The following is a 13,988-nucleotide window of genomic DNA, read 5'->3' on the forward strand; positions in this document are numbered from 1 at the left end:
GGGGGAAAAACATTCCAGTGTGCACTAGCTAAATGAATAGCATTGGTACTCAGTTTATCTGTGCAAAAAGCATGGCAAAGGGGGGGGAGGGGGCCCCATCTAAAGTTTCGCAGGGGGGCCCAGTGATTTCTAGTTATGCCCCTGTACCGATTGGTGTCAGCAACACGGATTTTCTGATTATTGGTGATCTGCAGTATCACCAATAATACAGATACTATACCTGATTATGTGGTGATCTGCAGAATCACCAATAATGCTAGTATAGCCAGACACAGGACAACCGATGTGGGATTGTGTTTTGGTGCAACAGTAACGAGAAGAGGAGATCTCCCGAGGAGCGGGAGATTCAGACAATACTGCAGCCAGTGGACACCTGAGGAGCAGGGACCACTGACTGTGCTGCAAAGGATGTTCACCTGAGGACCAGGTGATTAAGACTATACTGCAGCTAAGGATCCCCTGAGGAGCAGGGAATTCAGACTGTGCTGCAGCCAGTGAACACCTGAGGAGCAGGGACCACTGACTGTGCTGCAAGGATAATCACCTGAGGAGCAGGTGATTATGACTATGCTGCAGCTAGCGGACACTTGAGGAGCAAGTGTTACAGACAGTGCTGCAAGAGCTGATCACCTAAGGAGTAGGTGACAGCTATAAGAGATTCCTCACTAATGGTAAATCCCACTAGTGAGGACAGGAAGGTCAGACAAGCAGAGTAGGCAACGTACGGACAGATAAAGTACAAAGACAGAAGGCTGATTCAATGTTAAGTTTCAGGCAGCGTCGGCAACAGTAATCATATAGATAGAGGTACCGAATCAGCAAACAGGAGAGTAGTCAAGGAAGCAGAAGGTCATAACAGATTATCAATAACAATATAGCAATATCCTAGTCTAGGTGTGAAGTCCTTGGTTTCAACACCTGGGATCTAGCCTAAGGTCTAATACACAGATAGCACAATGCAATTAGTACTTTAAGCTATCAACGGAATCTGGCTAAAGGTGGCCATACACTGGTCGATTTGCCATCAGATTCGACCAACAGACAGATCCCTATCTGATCGAATCTGATCAGAGAGGGATCGTATGGCTACCTTTACTGCAAACAGATTGTGAACCGATTTCAGCCTGAAACCGTTCACAATCTGTGGTGGTGGTGGTGCTGCCGCCGCTTCCCCATCACCCCCCCTCCCGCATACATTACCTGCTCCACCGGCGCGACTCCCGTGTCTCCGCTCTTCTTCTCCGCTCTGGTCTGGTCTCCAGGTCCAGCATGCTTTACTTCTTCCTGTCTGGGGGAAGTTTAAACAGTAGAGCGCCCTCTACTGTTTAAACTTCCTGCCGGGACAGGAAGAAGGGAAGCATGCCGGAGACCAGACCAGAGCGGAGAAGAAGAGCGGAGACCCAGGAGTCGTGCCGGCGGAGCAGGTAATGTATTGCAGCTCTATTGCGTCGATCGTCGGGCACTCGAACGCCGCTAGCGATGCGCTCTTTACCCGCGGGCGATCGACAGTTATTTTCCGCACGGTGCGATCGACGGGATCGGACGGAATGGATCGAAATTCGGCGTGTAGCGTGAACGATTAGCAGCAGATTCGATCCCAGTGATCGAATCTGCTGTCGAAACGGGCGCAAATCGGGCCAGTGTATGGCCAGCTTAAGTGTGGATCCCCAGCTCCAGCTGGTTCTAGCACACTGTGGGATCTGACTACGGTCTGAGTGCTAACACGTTAGCATTTGCAACAGCAGACAACCAGCAACTGATAGGCAGGTCCTATATATACTCAGAGCGCTCCACAGCGCCGCCCCAGTCACTCAGCCAATCCGGAGCACTCCTGGAGTCAGCTGATCAGCTGACTCCCCTTCTACTTGCATAAAGGTCCTGTCGCCTGCGCGTGCGTAGCTCTCATTCTATGTGCACTAGAAGGACCAGGCAAAGCAGCAGCATGTAACTGTGCGGTAGAGGCCGTCGGCTGATATGCGGAGATAGCCGCCATGCCGCTTGCCTCTGTGTCGGTATCTCCGCTATCCTTTACAGTACCCCCCCCCCCCCCCCCCTGAGGAGTGGACCCCGGACACTTCCTACCCGGCTTCTCAGGGTGTAAGTCATGAAACTCTTTCTTTAATTCCTCGGCATGCATGCGAAAATCCACCACCCAAGTTCTCTCCTCCAGACCATACCCCTTCCAGTGGACCAGATACTGTACAGAATTTTGCACTAATCGAGAATCCAATATCTTCTCGATCTCATACTCAGGTTGGTCGTCAACCATCACAAGGGGGGGGTAGGGGAATTAACGTGCACCGCAGGCTTCAACAGGGAAACATGGAATGATCTCACACCTCTCATGCTGGCTGGGAGATCAATCGCATAAGTGACATCAATCTTTCTGGACACCGGGTATGGGCCTACAAATCTGGGTCCTAACTTAGGTGATGGCTGTTTTAACGCTAAATGCCGAGTAGATACCCACACCATTCTACAGACCATCTCTTATCTGCCTGTTTCTTCTGAGTCTGGAAAGCTTTTCCCAAATTCCTCTTAACCAACACCCAGATGTCTTTTAATGCCCTTTGCCAATCCTCCAGGGCTGGAAACGGGGTAGATGCCACAGGCAATGGAGAAAACTTGGGAGATTTTCCCGAAACTACCTGAAACGGGGAAAATCCTGAAGAGGTACTCTTCAGATTATTATGTGCAAATTTCGCGAATGGCAGGAATTTTACCCAATCTGATTGTGCATCTGCCACATAACATCTGAGGAATTGTTCAAGGGACTGGTTAACTCTTTCGGTCTGACCATTGGTCTGTGGGTGGTAGCCTGATGAAAACGAAAGGTCCATACCTAACTGATGGCAAAAGGCTTTCCAGAATTTCGACACAAACTGGACTCCCCTATCTGACACCACATTCTCCGGGATGCCATGCAGCCGGAAAACGTGCTGAATGAAGAGATCAGCTAACTCCTGGGCCGAGGGGAGTCCTTTCAGAGGGACGAAATGAGCCATCTTACTGAACCTATCAACTACCACCCAAATGACCGTCTTGCCCTCAGACCTGGGGAGTTCTCCTACAAAGTCCATCGACAAATGAGTCCAGGGTTCATTTGGCACTGGTAGGGGTTGTAATGTACCCACTGGTGCCTGGCGAGAGGGCTTACTTCTAGCACAAACTGAGCACTCTCTCACAAACTCTTTACAATCAAGTGCCAGCGAAGGCCACCATGCACATCTGGCCAATAGATCCTGAGTTTGAGCAGCCCCGGGATGCCCAGCATTCTTATGAGAATGGAATAATTGTAAAAGTTGTAAGCGAAAAGGAAGTGGTACAAACATAACCCCCTCAGGCTTTCTTTCTGGAATGTCCTGTTGATAAGGCCCCAGAGTAGCCGTCCAGTCCTCCCAGGTTTCGGTAGCTGCCAACACCACCTTTTGAGGTAGGATGGTCTCAGGGGTTGAAGGCTGAACTGTCTCTGGCTTGAAACACCTAGATAGAGCGCCTGCTTTGACGTTCTTACTACCTGGTGTATACGTTATGACAAATCTGAATCTTGAAAAGAATAGGGACCAGCGGGCCTGTCGGGGACTAAGTCTTTTGGCCCCTTCTATGTACTCCAAGTTTGTATGATCTGTATAGACTGTGATGGTATGTTCTGCCCCTTCTAGCCAATGGCGCCATTCTTCAAAGGCTAACTTAATGGCCAGGAGCTCACGATTGCCAATATCGTAGTTCCTCTCGGCAGGAGAGAACCTACGAGAAAACAAGGTACATGGGTGTAATTTGCCTTGCAGCCCGGAGCGCTGAGACAGTACAGCCCCAACCCCAATTTCTGATGCATCGACCTCAACAATGAAGGGGAAGGTGACATCCACATGTCTCAGAATGGGAGCAGAACAGAACAATTTTTTCAGTGTGGCAAAGGCGGACTGTGCCTCTGACGACCAGTGGTAAGTGTCAGCCCCCTTTCTGGTAAGATTGGTGAGGGGTGACACTACAGAGGAGAACCCCTTGATGAATTTTCTGTAGTAATTGGCGAAGCCAAGAAATCTTTGGAGTGCCTTCAATCCTACAGGTTGGAGCCACTCCGAAACAGCAGAAACTTTCTCTGGATCCATTGAGAGACCAGAAGTGGAGATAATATATCCCAAAAAAGGAACTGTAGTGACCTCGAAGAGGCACTTTTCTAGCTTTGCATACAGCGAATTCTGTCTTAATTTTCTTAAAACAAACTTGACGTGCTTACGACGTTCTGTTAAATTAGGAGAGAAAATCAGTATGTCATCTAGATACACTAGCACAAATTTCCCCAGAACCTCGCTGAAAACCTCATTGATTAACTCCTGGAAGGCGGCATGGGCATTACACAACCCGAAAGGCATAACCAGACACTCGTAATGCCCGTTGGGCGTGTTGAGCGCCGTCTTCCATTCGTCACCGTCCCTAATGCGTACCAGGTTGTATGCACCTCGCAGGTCCAATTTGGAGAAAATACTGGCATTGGTCACCTGAGCAAACAAATCGTCAATCAGAGGCAATGGGTAACGATTTTTTACTGTGATCTTATTTAAAGAGAACCCGAGGTGGGAATTACTAATACTATTGGGGCACAGAGGCTGGTTGCGCACACTAAGACCAGCCTCTGTTGCCCCATCGTGTGCCTCCATGTCCCCCCTGCTCGCCGCTACAGACCCCGCAGTGCTGGCGACACGCAGCGTGTTGCCAGCACAATGTTTACCTAAGAGCTGTCTGTCAGCGCCGCTCCCCCGCCTCCTCCGCATCGCCGCTACCCGCCCGCGTCAATTCCCTCCTATTAGCGGGAGGGAAGGGACACGGGCGGGTGCGCCGATGCGGAGGAGGGGCGCTGACAGACAGCGCTTAGGTAAACATTGTGCTGGCGACACGCTGCGTGTCGCCAGCACTGCGGGGTCTGTAGCGGCGAGCAGGGGGGACATGGAGGCACACGATGGGGCAACAGAGGCTGGTCTTAGTGTGCGCAACCAGCCTCTGTGCCCCAATAGTATTAGTAATTCCCACCTCGGGTTCTCTTTAAACCACGATAGTCAATGTAAGGTCTAAGCCCACCGTCCTTTTTCTGTACGAAAAAGAAGCCAGCCCCAGCTGGTGATCGGGAAGAACGGATGAAGCCTTTGGCCAAGTTTTCTTTAATGTATTCCTGCATTGCCAGTTTTTCAGGTCCTGACAGCTTATAAAGATGACCTCTAGGAGGCATACAACCAGATCTTAATTCTATGGGACAATCGAAACTCCGGTGAGGCGGGAGTTTATCTGCAGACTTTGGACAGAACACATCAGCGAATTCTGCATACTGTACTGGCACCCCTTTGACCTGTATCTTGGTAGCGCAAACAGCAACTCTCTCCAAACAATGATGATGACAATGGGTTGACCAGCTCTGTAGCTGACCGGAAGCCCAGTCAATCTGAGGGGAGTGGAGTTGCAACCAGGGCATACCAAGAATAATGGTAGAGGTTGCCATTTGCAGGACAAGGAACTGTAATTTCTCTGTATGTAACACCCCTATATTACACAATAATAAGGGGGTTTGGGAAAGAGGTTGTCTAGTCTGTAACGGAGAGTCATCCACCGCTGTGACCAGAATCTGTCGGTCAAGAGGGAGTAAGGGAATCCCCAATTTTTTACAAAATCATAATCTATAAAATTGGCTGCAGAGCCAGAATCCACCTGGGATTGACCAGCTCTGTAGCTGACCGGAAGCCCAGTCAATCTGAGGGGAGTGGAGTTGCAACCAGGGCATACCAAGAATAATGGTAGAGGTTGCCATTTGCAGGACAAGGAACTGTAATTTCTCTGTTTATAACACCCCTATATTACACAATAATAAGGGGGTTTGGGAAAGAGGTTGTCTACTCTGTAACGGAGAGTCATCCACCGCTGTGACCAGAATCTGTCGGTCAAGAGGGAGTAAGGGAATCCCCAATTTTTTACAAAATCATAATCTATAAAATTGGCTGTAGAGCCAGAATCCACAAATGCCTCTGTAGATGTAGTCTGGCCTTCCCAGGTAATGGAACAAGGGAGGAGCAAACGATTATTGTTTAGAGGTAAAGACTGCTCGCCTAGGGTATTACCTCTGACTACACCTAGGCGGCAGCGTTTTCCCGACTTCTTAGGACAATTCTGGATAACATGATCCTCCTCAGCACAGTATAGACAGAGTCTTTCTGACCTTCTGCGATTCTTTTCCACTTGCGTCAACCTAGAGTCTCCGATTTGCATCGGCTTGTCTGGAGTTGACGAGGGTGGAGAGAAGGCGTATGAGACAGATCTTATAGCATTCCTACCACGAGTCTGTTTCTGGTAGCGCAGGCGGCGATCTACAGGCACGGCCAAAGAAATTGCTTCATCTATAAATTTGGGCTCAGGATGTCCTAACATCAAATCAGAGACTGCATCAGACAATCCTGACAGGAAACAGTCTAACAATGCATATGTTCCCCATCTAGATGACACAGCCCACTTCCTGAACTCAGCGGCGTAAACCTCCACCGAATTACGACCCTGCCTGAGCATTTTCAACTTCCGCTCAGCAGTGGTAGCCCTATCCGGATCATCGTAAATAACGGCCATGGCCTTAAAAAATTCCTGAACCGAAGATAACGCTTCATGTTCAGCATTCAGACTATATGCCCATGTTTGTGAATCTCCTGACAGAAGGGTCTTTATGAATGTTACCTTCTGGTTCTCAGATCCTGACAGATTGGGCCTGAACTCAAAACAAGACAACACACGATTCCTAAAATTCTGGAAGTCAGATCTATGGCCAGAAAACTTTTCAGGTACGGACATGCGAAGGTCCGTGACCGGAGGGGATCGCACTGTATTTATAGTCAATTGAAGTTCCTGAACCCTGAACAATCTGGGTTTGTTGGTCAATAATCACCCCGGAAAGACCGTTTACCGCGGTGGTCAGGACTTCAACGTGACTACGCAGTGCGTCCATAATATTTGGTCTGCTGTTCTGTAATGATTGGTGTCAGCAACACGGATTTTCTGATTATTGGTGATCTGCAGTATCACCAATAATACAGATACTTACCTGATTATGTGGTGATCTGCAAAATCACCAATAATGCTAGTATAGCCAGGCACAGGACAACCAATGTGGGATTGTGTTTTGGTGCAACAGTAATGAGAAGAGGAGATCTCCCGAGGAGCGGGAGATTCAGACAATACTGCAGCCAGTGGACACCTGAGGAGCAGGGACCACTGACTGTGCTGCAAAGGATGTTCACCTGAGGACCAGGTGATTAAGACTATACTGCAGCTAAGGATCCCCTGAGGAGCAGGGAATTCAGACTGTACTGCAGCCAGTGGACACCTGAGGAGCAGGGACCACTGACTGTGCTGCAAGGATAATCACCTGAGGAGCAAGTGATTAAGACTATACTGCAGCTAGCGGACACTTGAGGAGCAAGTGTTACAGACAGTGCTGCAAGAGCTGATCACCTAAGGAGTAGGTGACAGCTATAAGAGATTCCTCACTAATGGTAAATCCCACTAGTGAGGACAGGAAGGTCAGACAAGCAGAGTAGGCAACGTACGGACAGATAAAGTACAAAGACAGAAGGCTGATTCAATGTTAAGTTTCAGGCAGCGTCGGCAACAGTAATCATATAGACAGAGGTACCGAATCAGCAAACAGGAGAGTAGTCAAGGAAGCAGAAGGTCATAACAGATTATCAATAACAATATAGCAATATCCTAGTCTAGGTGTGAAGTCCTTGGTTTCAACACCTGGGATCTAGTCTAAGGTCTAATACACAGATAGCACAATGCAATTAGTACTTTAAGCTATCAACGGAATCTGGCTAAGTGTGGATCCCCAGCTCCAGCTGGTTCTAGCACACTGTGGGATCTGACTACGGTCTGAGCGCTAACACGTTAGCATTTGCAACAGCAGACAACCAGCAACTGATAGGCAGGTCCTATATATACTCAGAGCGCTCCACAGCGCCGCCCCAGTCACTCAGCCAATCCGGAGCACTCCTGGAGTCAGCTGACCGGCTGATCAGCTGACTCCCCTTCTATTCGCATAAAGGTCCTGTCGCCTGGCGCGCGCGGGCGTAGCTCTCATTGTATGTGCACTAGAAGGACCAGGCAAATCAGCAGCATGTAACTGCGCAGCAGAGGCCGCCGGCTGATACGCGGAGATAGCCGCCATGCCGCTTGCCTCTGTGGCGGTATCTCCGCTATCCTTTACAGCCCCTGAGTTAATTAAAGTTATCACCTAAACAACTTTTGTTGTGATATCTGCAGATTCTCTCCATAACTAACAACGGACTACACACGCAACTTTAAAGGGAAACTGAAGTAAGAAGAATATGAAGGCTGCCATATTTATTTCACTTAAACAATACACATTGCCTGACAGTCCTACTCATCTATTTGGCTGCAGTATTGGCTGAATCACACCAGAAACAAGCATGCAGCTAATCTTGTCAGAGCTGACAATAATGTCAGAAACACCAGATCTGCTGCATGCATGTTCAGGGTCTATGGCTAAAAGTATTAGAGGCAGAGGATCAGAAAGACAGCCAGGCAATGTGCATTGTTAAAAAAGAAATAAATATATCAGCCTCCATATCCCTTTTGCTTCAGTTGCCCTTTAAAGCGGAATATAACCCTGCATTTCAACTTTGCTCTAAAACATTATTTACAGTATATTATATGCAACCAGCATTTTTTTTTTAATAGACCAGCATTGGAAGGGTTACACAGGGCTTTAAAGTTCCTGGAGATTTCTGCAGACGCATCCGAAGCTGAAATAGATACATTTTGATTACATAAATGTATCTAAGTGTTGAATGTTACACACTTTGGCTGTCCTCCAGCTCAGTCAGAGAGATGAGTCACATTTAACACTTAGATACATTTATGTAAACAAAATGTATCTATTTCAGCTTCGGATGCGTCTGCAGAAATCTTCAGGAACTTTAAAGCCCTGTGTAACCCTTCCAATGCTGGTCTAGTAAAAAAAAATGCTGGTTGCATATAATATACTGTAAATAATGTTTTAGAGCAAAGTTAAAATGCAGGGTTATATTCCGCTTTAAGTGGAATGAAACTCTGGCATAACATTTAATAAAAATGTGTTTTGCTACATTTTATTACCTATATAGGTACATTCGCTTTTGTGCACAAGTAATACTGTCTGTTTACAAATTACAAATTCCCAAAGTACAGTTTATCTGCTCTGAAAGCTGCCATTGGATGTTATTGCATAGCTGCTGTATTTATATGTTAAAATCTATCTAGTGATCATTTCTCAGCTCTTTCTGCTTCTCGGCTCAGTACAGCTCAGTTTCTGCACTTTGCTAATGTTTACTAAATGTATTTGACAAAGGATTGTAAACAAAAGATAATGTTATCACCTCTTGGGATGAGGCCAGAAGTTTTCGACTAAAGCAAGGGGCTTTCCACTGAAAAACAACGTGCTGTGTTTAACCGTTTGAATACTGTTATGCTACTATTTTTTGTGGTAGTACTTTTTATGCTGTAAATAATCTTTCAGAACTATGAGGAAATGCTGAGTTTCCTACCACTCTAATTTGATATATTCCACTACACAGTCACACCGCTCCCAGCACTTCCAATGTATATCAGCTCAGTGTCGCCACCTTTGGACTGAACAGGGTGTCAAACGCTGTGTGGGAGGGGCCAGGCACACCTTACATCGCACTGAAATTGGAAGCAAGTAGTGTTTGCACCACCAGACAGCAGGCTACTGTAATATATTGTCACCTTGATACAGTACAGGTAGGGTGCTTCCATCATATTTGGTGCACTGAGCATTAGATTCTTCTTATATGTAAAGCTACTGTGATGCAGGAATGTAAAGAAATCTAGCAAAGCAAAGCCACTAGCAACCAGTTAAATTAAATGATTGACGAGAAGTGACTTTGAATTGCTAGACTGTTTCCCCTCCTAGGGAACTCCCCAAAATTAGTTTTAATTGAAACACCAATTGAAAACTGATTGCTACTACGCGATCATTTATTGACTGAGCTGGGTGGCAGAGTGGAGAGATGCATCAAGTAGCACTAAGCTAGCAGCACTGATGATCAATAGTCCATCACATTTCTGGTGAAATCGGTTGCAAGGCAGTAATGCAATCGATAGTCCCCATTCAATTGGCAATTAAGAACATTTTGTTTCTGGGGCTCAGTAAACATCTAATGTTAAATTCCTTACAATTATGCAACTAATTATTGAAACTATCATCATACTGGCTAATGCAAATTATAAGATGAAAGAAAATCACACTATGTTCCATTTGCGTTTGAAATTAAAATATTTAAAGGTGAACTATTTCAGGAATGTCTCTTGTTAATAAAGAAGAATATAGATTTTTCCAATCTAAAGTACCAATAAACAATCTATCAGATCGTTATAACTCCTCCCTCTAGTGCTGATGTGTATCTCCATGCCCATTACGGCTACAAGCTCACCACTTACCGTAAGAATCTATTCTCCATCCTCTCCAGTCTTAACACATCGGAAGAGGATGGCACTGTCAAGTGGTTGCACTTCCTATCTGTGCGTTTCACGATGCTTCCGGGCTCTGCGTTCCACGAAGCAGAAGCGCTTGCGTACCAGTAAATTAGGCTATTCGGAACACGTGATTCTTACCTGCTTGCTTGCGGATTAGAATCTAGGGTCCCTGGTTTTGCGTTTCGGCTGGCAGGTAGTCGTGCGTTCCACCGTACACTGGTTAACATTCCCGGCCGGAACATGAAGCAATTATTTAGTTCCCGTCTGCGATAACGTTGCAGACTGTCCATTCATTGAAGAAAACTTGCTTATCAGTTCAGACCCTTCTCATCAGAGCCAAACAACACCGATAATATTATCATAAATAATACTGTATGATGGCAGATATAGGCTTGCCTACTTTACTATAGGGGACACAGAAGGAAACCTCTTAGGGAACAGTTCTCCAATCCAAGGACCCTGTTACAGCACAAAGCGGTGTGATTGAGCCAATAGCCCTAACTAGCACCATTAGCTTATTATTTTAGCTTTACATCTACCAGAATGTTTTTAGAGAGCTGAACTGGAACCTTGCATGGGGATAAGCAGATTTAGAAAGCTAATGATTCATTGATTAGTGAAGCAGTCAAATAATTATTCATTAGGTTCCTGAATGTGATTATTCCTATGCAGAATCCACCTTCCTTACAGGAAAAAAAAATCATGTAAAGCTGAGTTTTGGGACTTTTACACACTATACTAAATCCGTTGCGGTTCAATTGTACCACAGTGGTGCTGAAAGGCATAGCTGGCCTTTGACCTGTGCGACCAGAGCGGTCGCTCAGGGCGCCGACTTCCAAGGGGGCGCCTATAGCTGGTTACCTATACTGACTGAGGGCACCGACACCTGGCTACATATACTGGAGGCACCAATACCTGGCTACCTATGGGGGTGAGGGAGACCTTCAACTGACTTCCTATACTGGGGGCACCTATGCTTGGCAACCTACTGTATATTGAGGGCACTTACACATGAGATCCTATACTGGGGGCACCTATACTGAGTCTGAGGGGGCGTTTTTTTTGTTGGGGGGGGGGGGGAGCGCACTCCGGCTATAACGCATGGTGCAAATTGTCGTTGCTTTGCTATCATTCTAAATGGGGGGGGGGGGGCTAACTGTCCCACTGTTTGTTTTATTAATATTCCTGAAAGGTTCTAGCCTTAATTTTTCTGTATATTCAGGATAATGCACTCTTTTCATCCATTCGTGGCTATTAACCTCCTTAGCGGTAACCCCGTGCTGGACACAGGGTAAGCCACCGCGGAGGATTCCTCAGGCCCTGCTGGGCCGATTTGCATAAATTTTTTTTTCAAACACGCAGCTAGCACTTTGCTAGCTGCGTGTTTGTAGCGATCGCTGCCGCCCACCGCCGATGCGCCGCTACCTGCCGCGATACAGGGCCCCCCCCCATACCCCTTGCGCAGCCTGGCCAATCGCCGCCAGGCTGCGCCATGGGGTGGATCGGGACTCCCTGTGAAGTCACGACGTCGATGACGTCACTCCGTTCGTTGCCATGGCGACGGGGGAAGCCCTCAAGGAAATCCCGTTCAGAACGGGATTTCCTTATGGGCAAGCGGCGCCGATCGGTGCGTATGGTGGGACGCTAGGCTAGCTACATGCTAAAAAAAAAAAGGTGAAAAAATCCCTCCTGCGGCCGCACAGCCGTGGGAATCATACCGCCAGGGAGGTTAATAGTATTTTTTCTATTATACATATGTGATGTGTCACAGAAATCTGAGCATTTGGCGTGATGTGTCACGACGTCAAAAAGGTTGGGAACCACTGTCCTAGGAGGTATCTCAGGAGAAAAAGTGAATTGCATATGGGCGTGTGTGTGTGTGTGCGTGCGTGCGTGTGTGCGCGTGGAAGAGGATGAAGGGGGAGGGGAAACAAAAATCAGGTTTCGCTCAGGGCGCTGTGAAACCTAAGGCCGGCCCTGCTGAAAGGCCACATCGCACCTTGATGGTGCTGCCTTATACTGAGGCACACAGTACCATTCAAGCATGCCTCACTGCCTATGTAAATTTTGCGCTTGTCATACTGTTACCACACTGCAAGCTGTGTGTTACTTCATCTGTACCCGCCATACCATGATAAATGTGTTATCCCCATAGGACTATTATTGCTTCTGCTTCCAAATGCAACAATTTTGTGCAATTCAACGCAACAGCCAAAGTGTGAAAGGACCCTTAATTTCCTCTCTATACAGGAAGCAGCTAAGACAACTGACACATTCCCAACACCTCTACGGCCCTTATTCAATATCGTTTTTTCTTGCTTGCTGGTGGCTTAAAATGTGTTTTACTTGACAAGGTGTGATGTGTTGAGAAACCGTAGGAGATAAAGTGAATTAAATAAGGGCTGTGTGTTTTGATACAATTATTGTAATGCAGTAAGCTTACCAATTGCAAGGACAGCGATACAGTAATGTAAATGGCTGTGCTGTGTTCCCACTAGTACAAGGTGCTGCATGAAAGACCGGCCCAGCTGCCTGCCACAAGTGCAAATATACAGGCAGATGCCGACCGGCTGATCACTGTGTGCCTCTTACTCTATCCTTGCTGTGTGTGTCCTCTCCGGCTTAATGAGGCCTGTGTCGCCTGCATTTGCTGCCATATGAGAGCAGTCTTCAGTTAAAGAGAAACTCCGACCAAGAATTGAACTTTATCCCAATCAGTAGCTGATACCCCCTTTTACATGAGAAATCTATTCCTTTTCACAAACAGACCATCAGGGGGCGCTGTATGGCTGATATTGTGTGGAAACCCCCTCGCACAAAGAAATTCTGAGTACATACTCTTGGCAGTTTCCTGTCTGTGAACTATGTTGCATTGTGGGAAATAGCTGTTTACAGCTGTTTCCAACTGCCAAAAGAGCAAGCAGCAGCTACATCACCTGCTAACAGTAATGTCACTATGTGATAAATGTCAGAATATAAATCAGGGATTTAAAATATTTTACAATGGGCAAACACTGACTAAATTATACATAATTATTGTAAAAATGAAGCACTTTTTTTTATTACATTATTTTCACTGGAGTTCCTCTTTAAGCCTGAGAGGACACACACAGCAGGTATAGAGTGAAGTTAAACAGACCCCGAGCAGTCAAAAATAAAATTAGTACTTACCTAGAGCTTTCTGAAACCCACTGTAGGCCAGGAGGTCCACGGCATCCTCCTGGCTCCTCTCCCGGTCCCGCTGGCGGTTCCATTACCAGCGATTTTTGGGCTGAAGGTCAGCAGTACATTTCCTGGCTTTTCCAGCTGGCGTGACAGTCCAGCGGAGGCGCGGTTCAGTTAGAAAAGCATGCATACACAGGACTGTCACGCTGGCCTGCGTGATGACGCAGAGCATCCCTGTCCAGAAAGTGTGCTGACCTTCAGCCCGGAAGTCACTGGTAACGGAGCCACCAGCG

General features: G+C 47.0%; 1 protein-coding gene across 1 annotated transcript in view; it reads right to left on the bottom strand.

Annotated features, from left to right (window-relative positions):
* LOC137534554 (zinc finger protein 436-like) overlaps positions 1 to 10,570 on the bottom strand; it is a 33,474-nt gene extending 22,904 nt beyond the window's left edge. Inside the window, exon 1 of the mRNA XM_068256099.1 lies at positions 10,495 to 10,570. Within this exon, the coding sequence (XP_068112200.1) occupies positions 10,495 to 10,514 (20 nt within the window). The 5' untranslated portion in view covers positions 10,515 to 10,570. The remainder of the gene's footprint in view (positions 1 to 10,494) is intronic.
* Positions 10,571 to 13,988: the final 3,418 nt, after the last annotated feature.

Source organism: Hyperolius riggenbachi, chromosome 10, assembly GCF_040937935.1.
Source record: "Hyperolius riggenbachi isolate aHypRig1 chromosome 10, aHypRig1.pri, whole genome shotgun sequence".
Lineage (NCBI taxonomy): Eukaryota > Metazoa > Chordata > Amphibia > Anura > Hyperoliidae > Hyperolius > Hyperolius riggenbachi.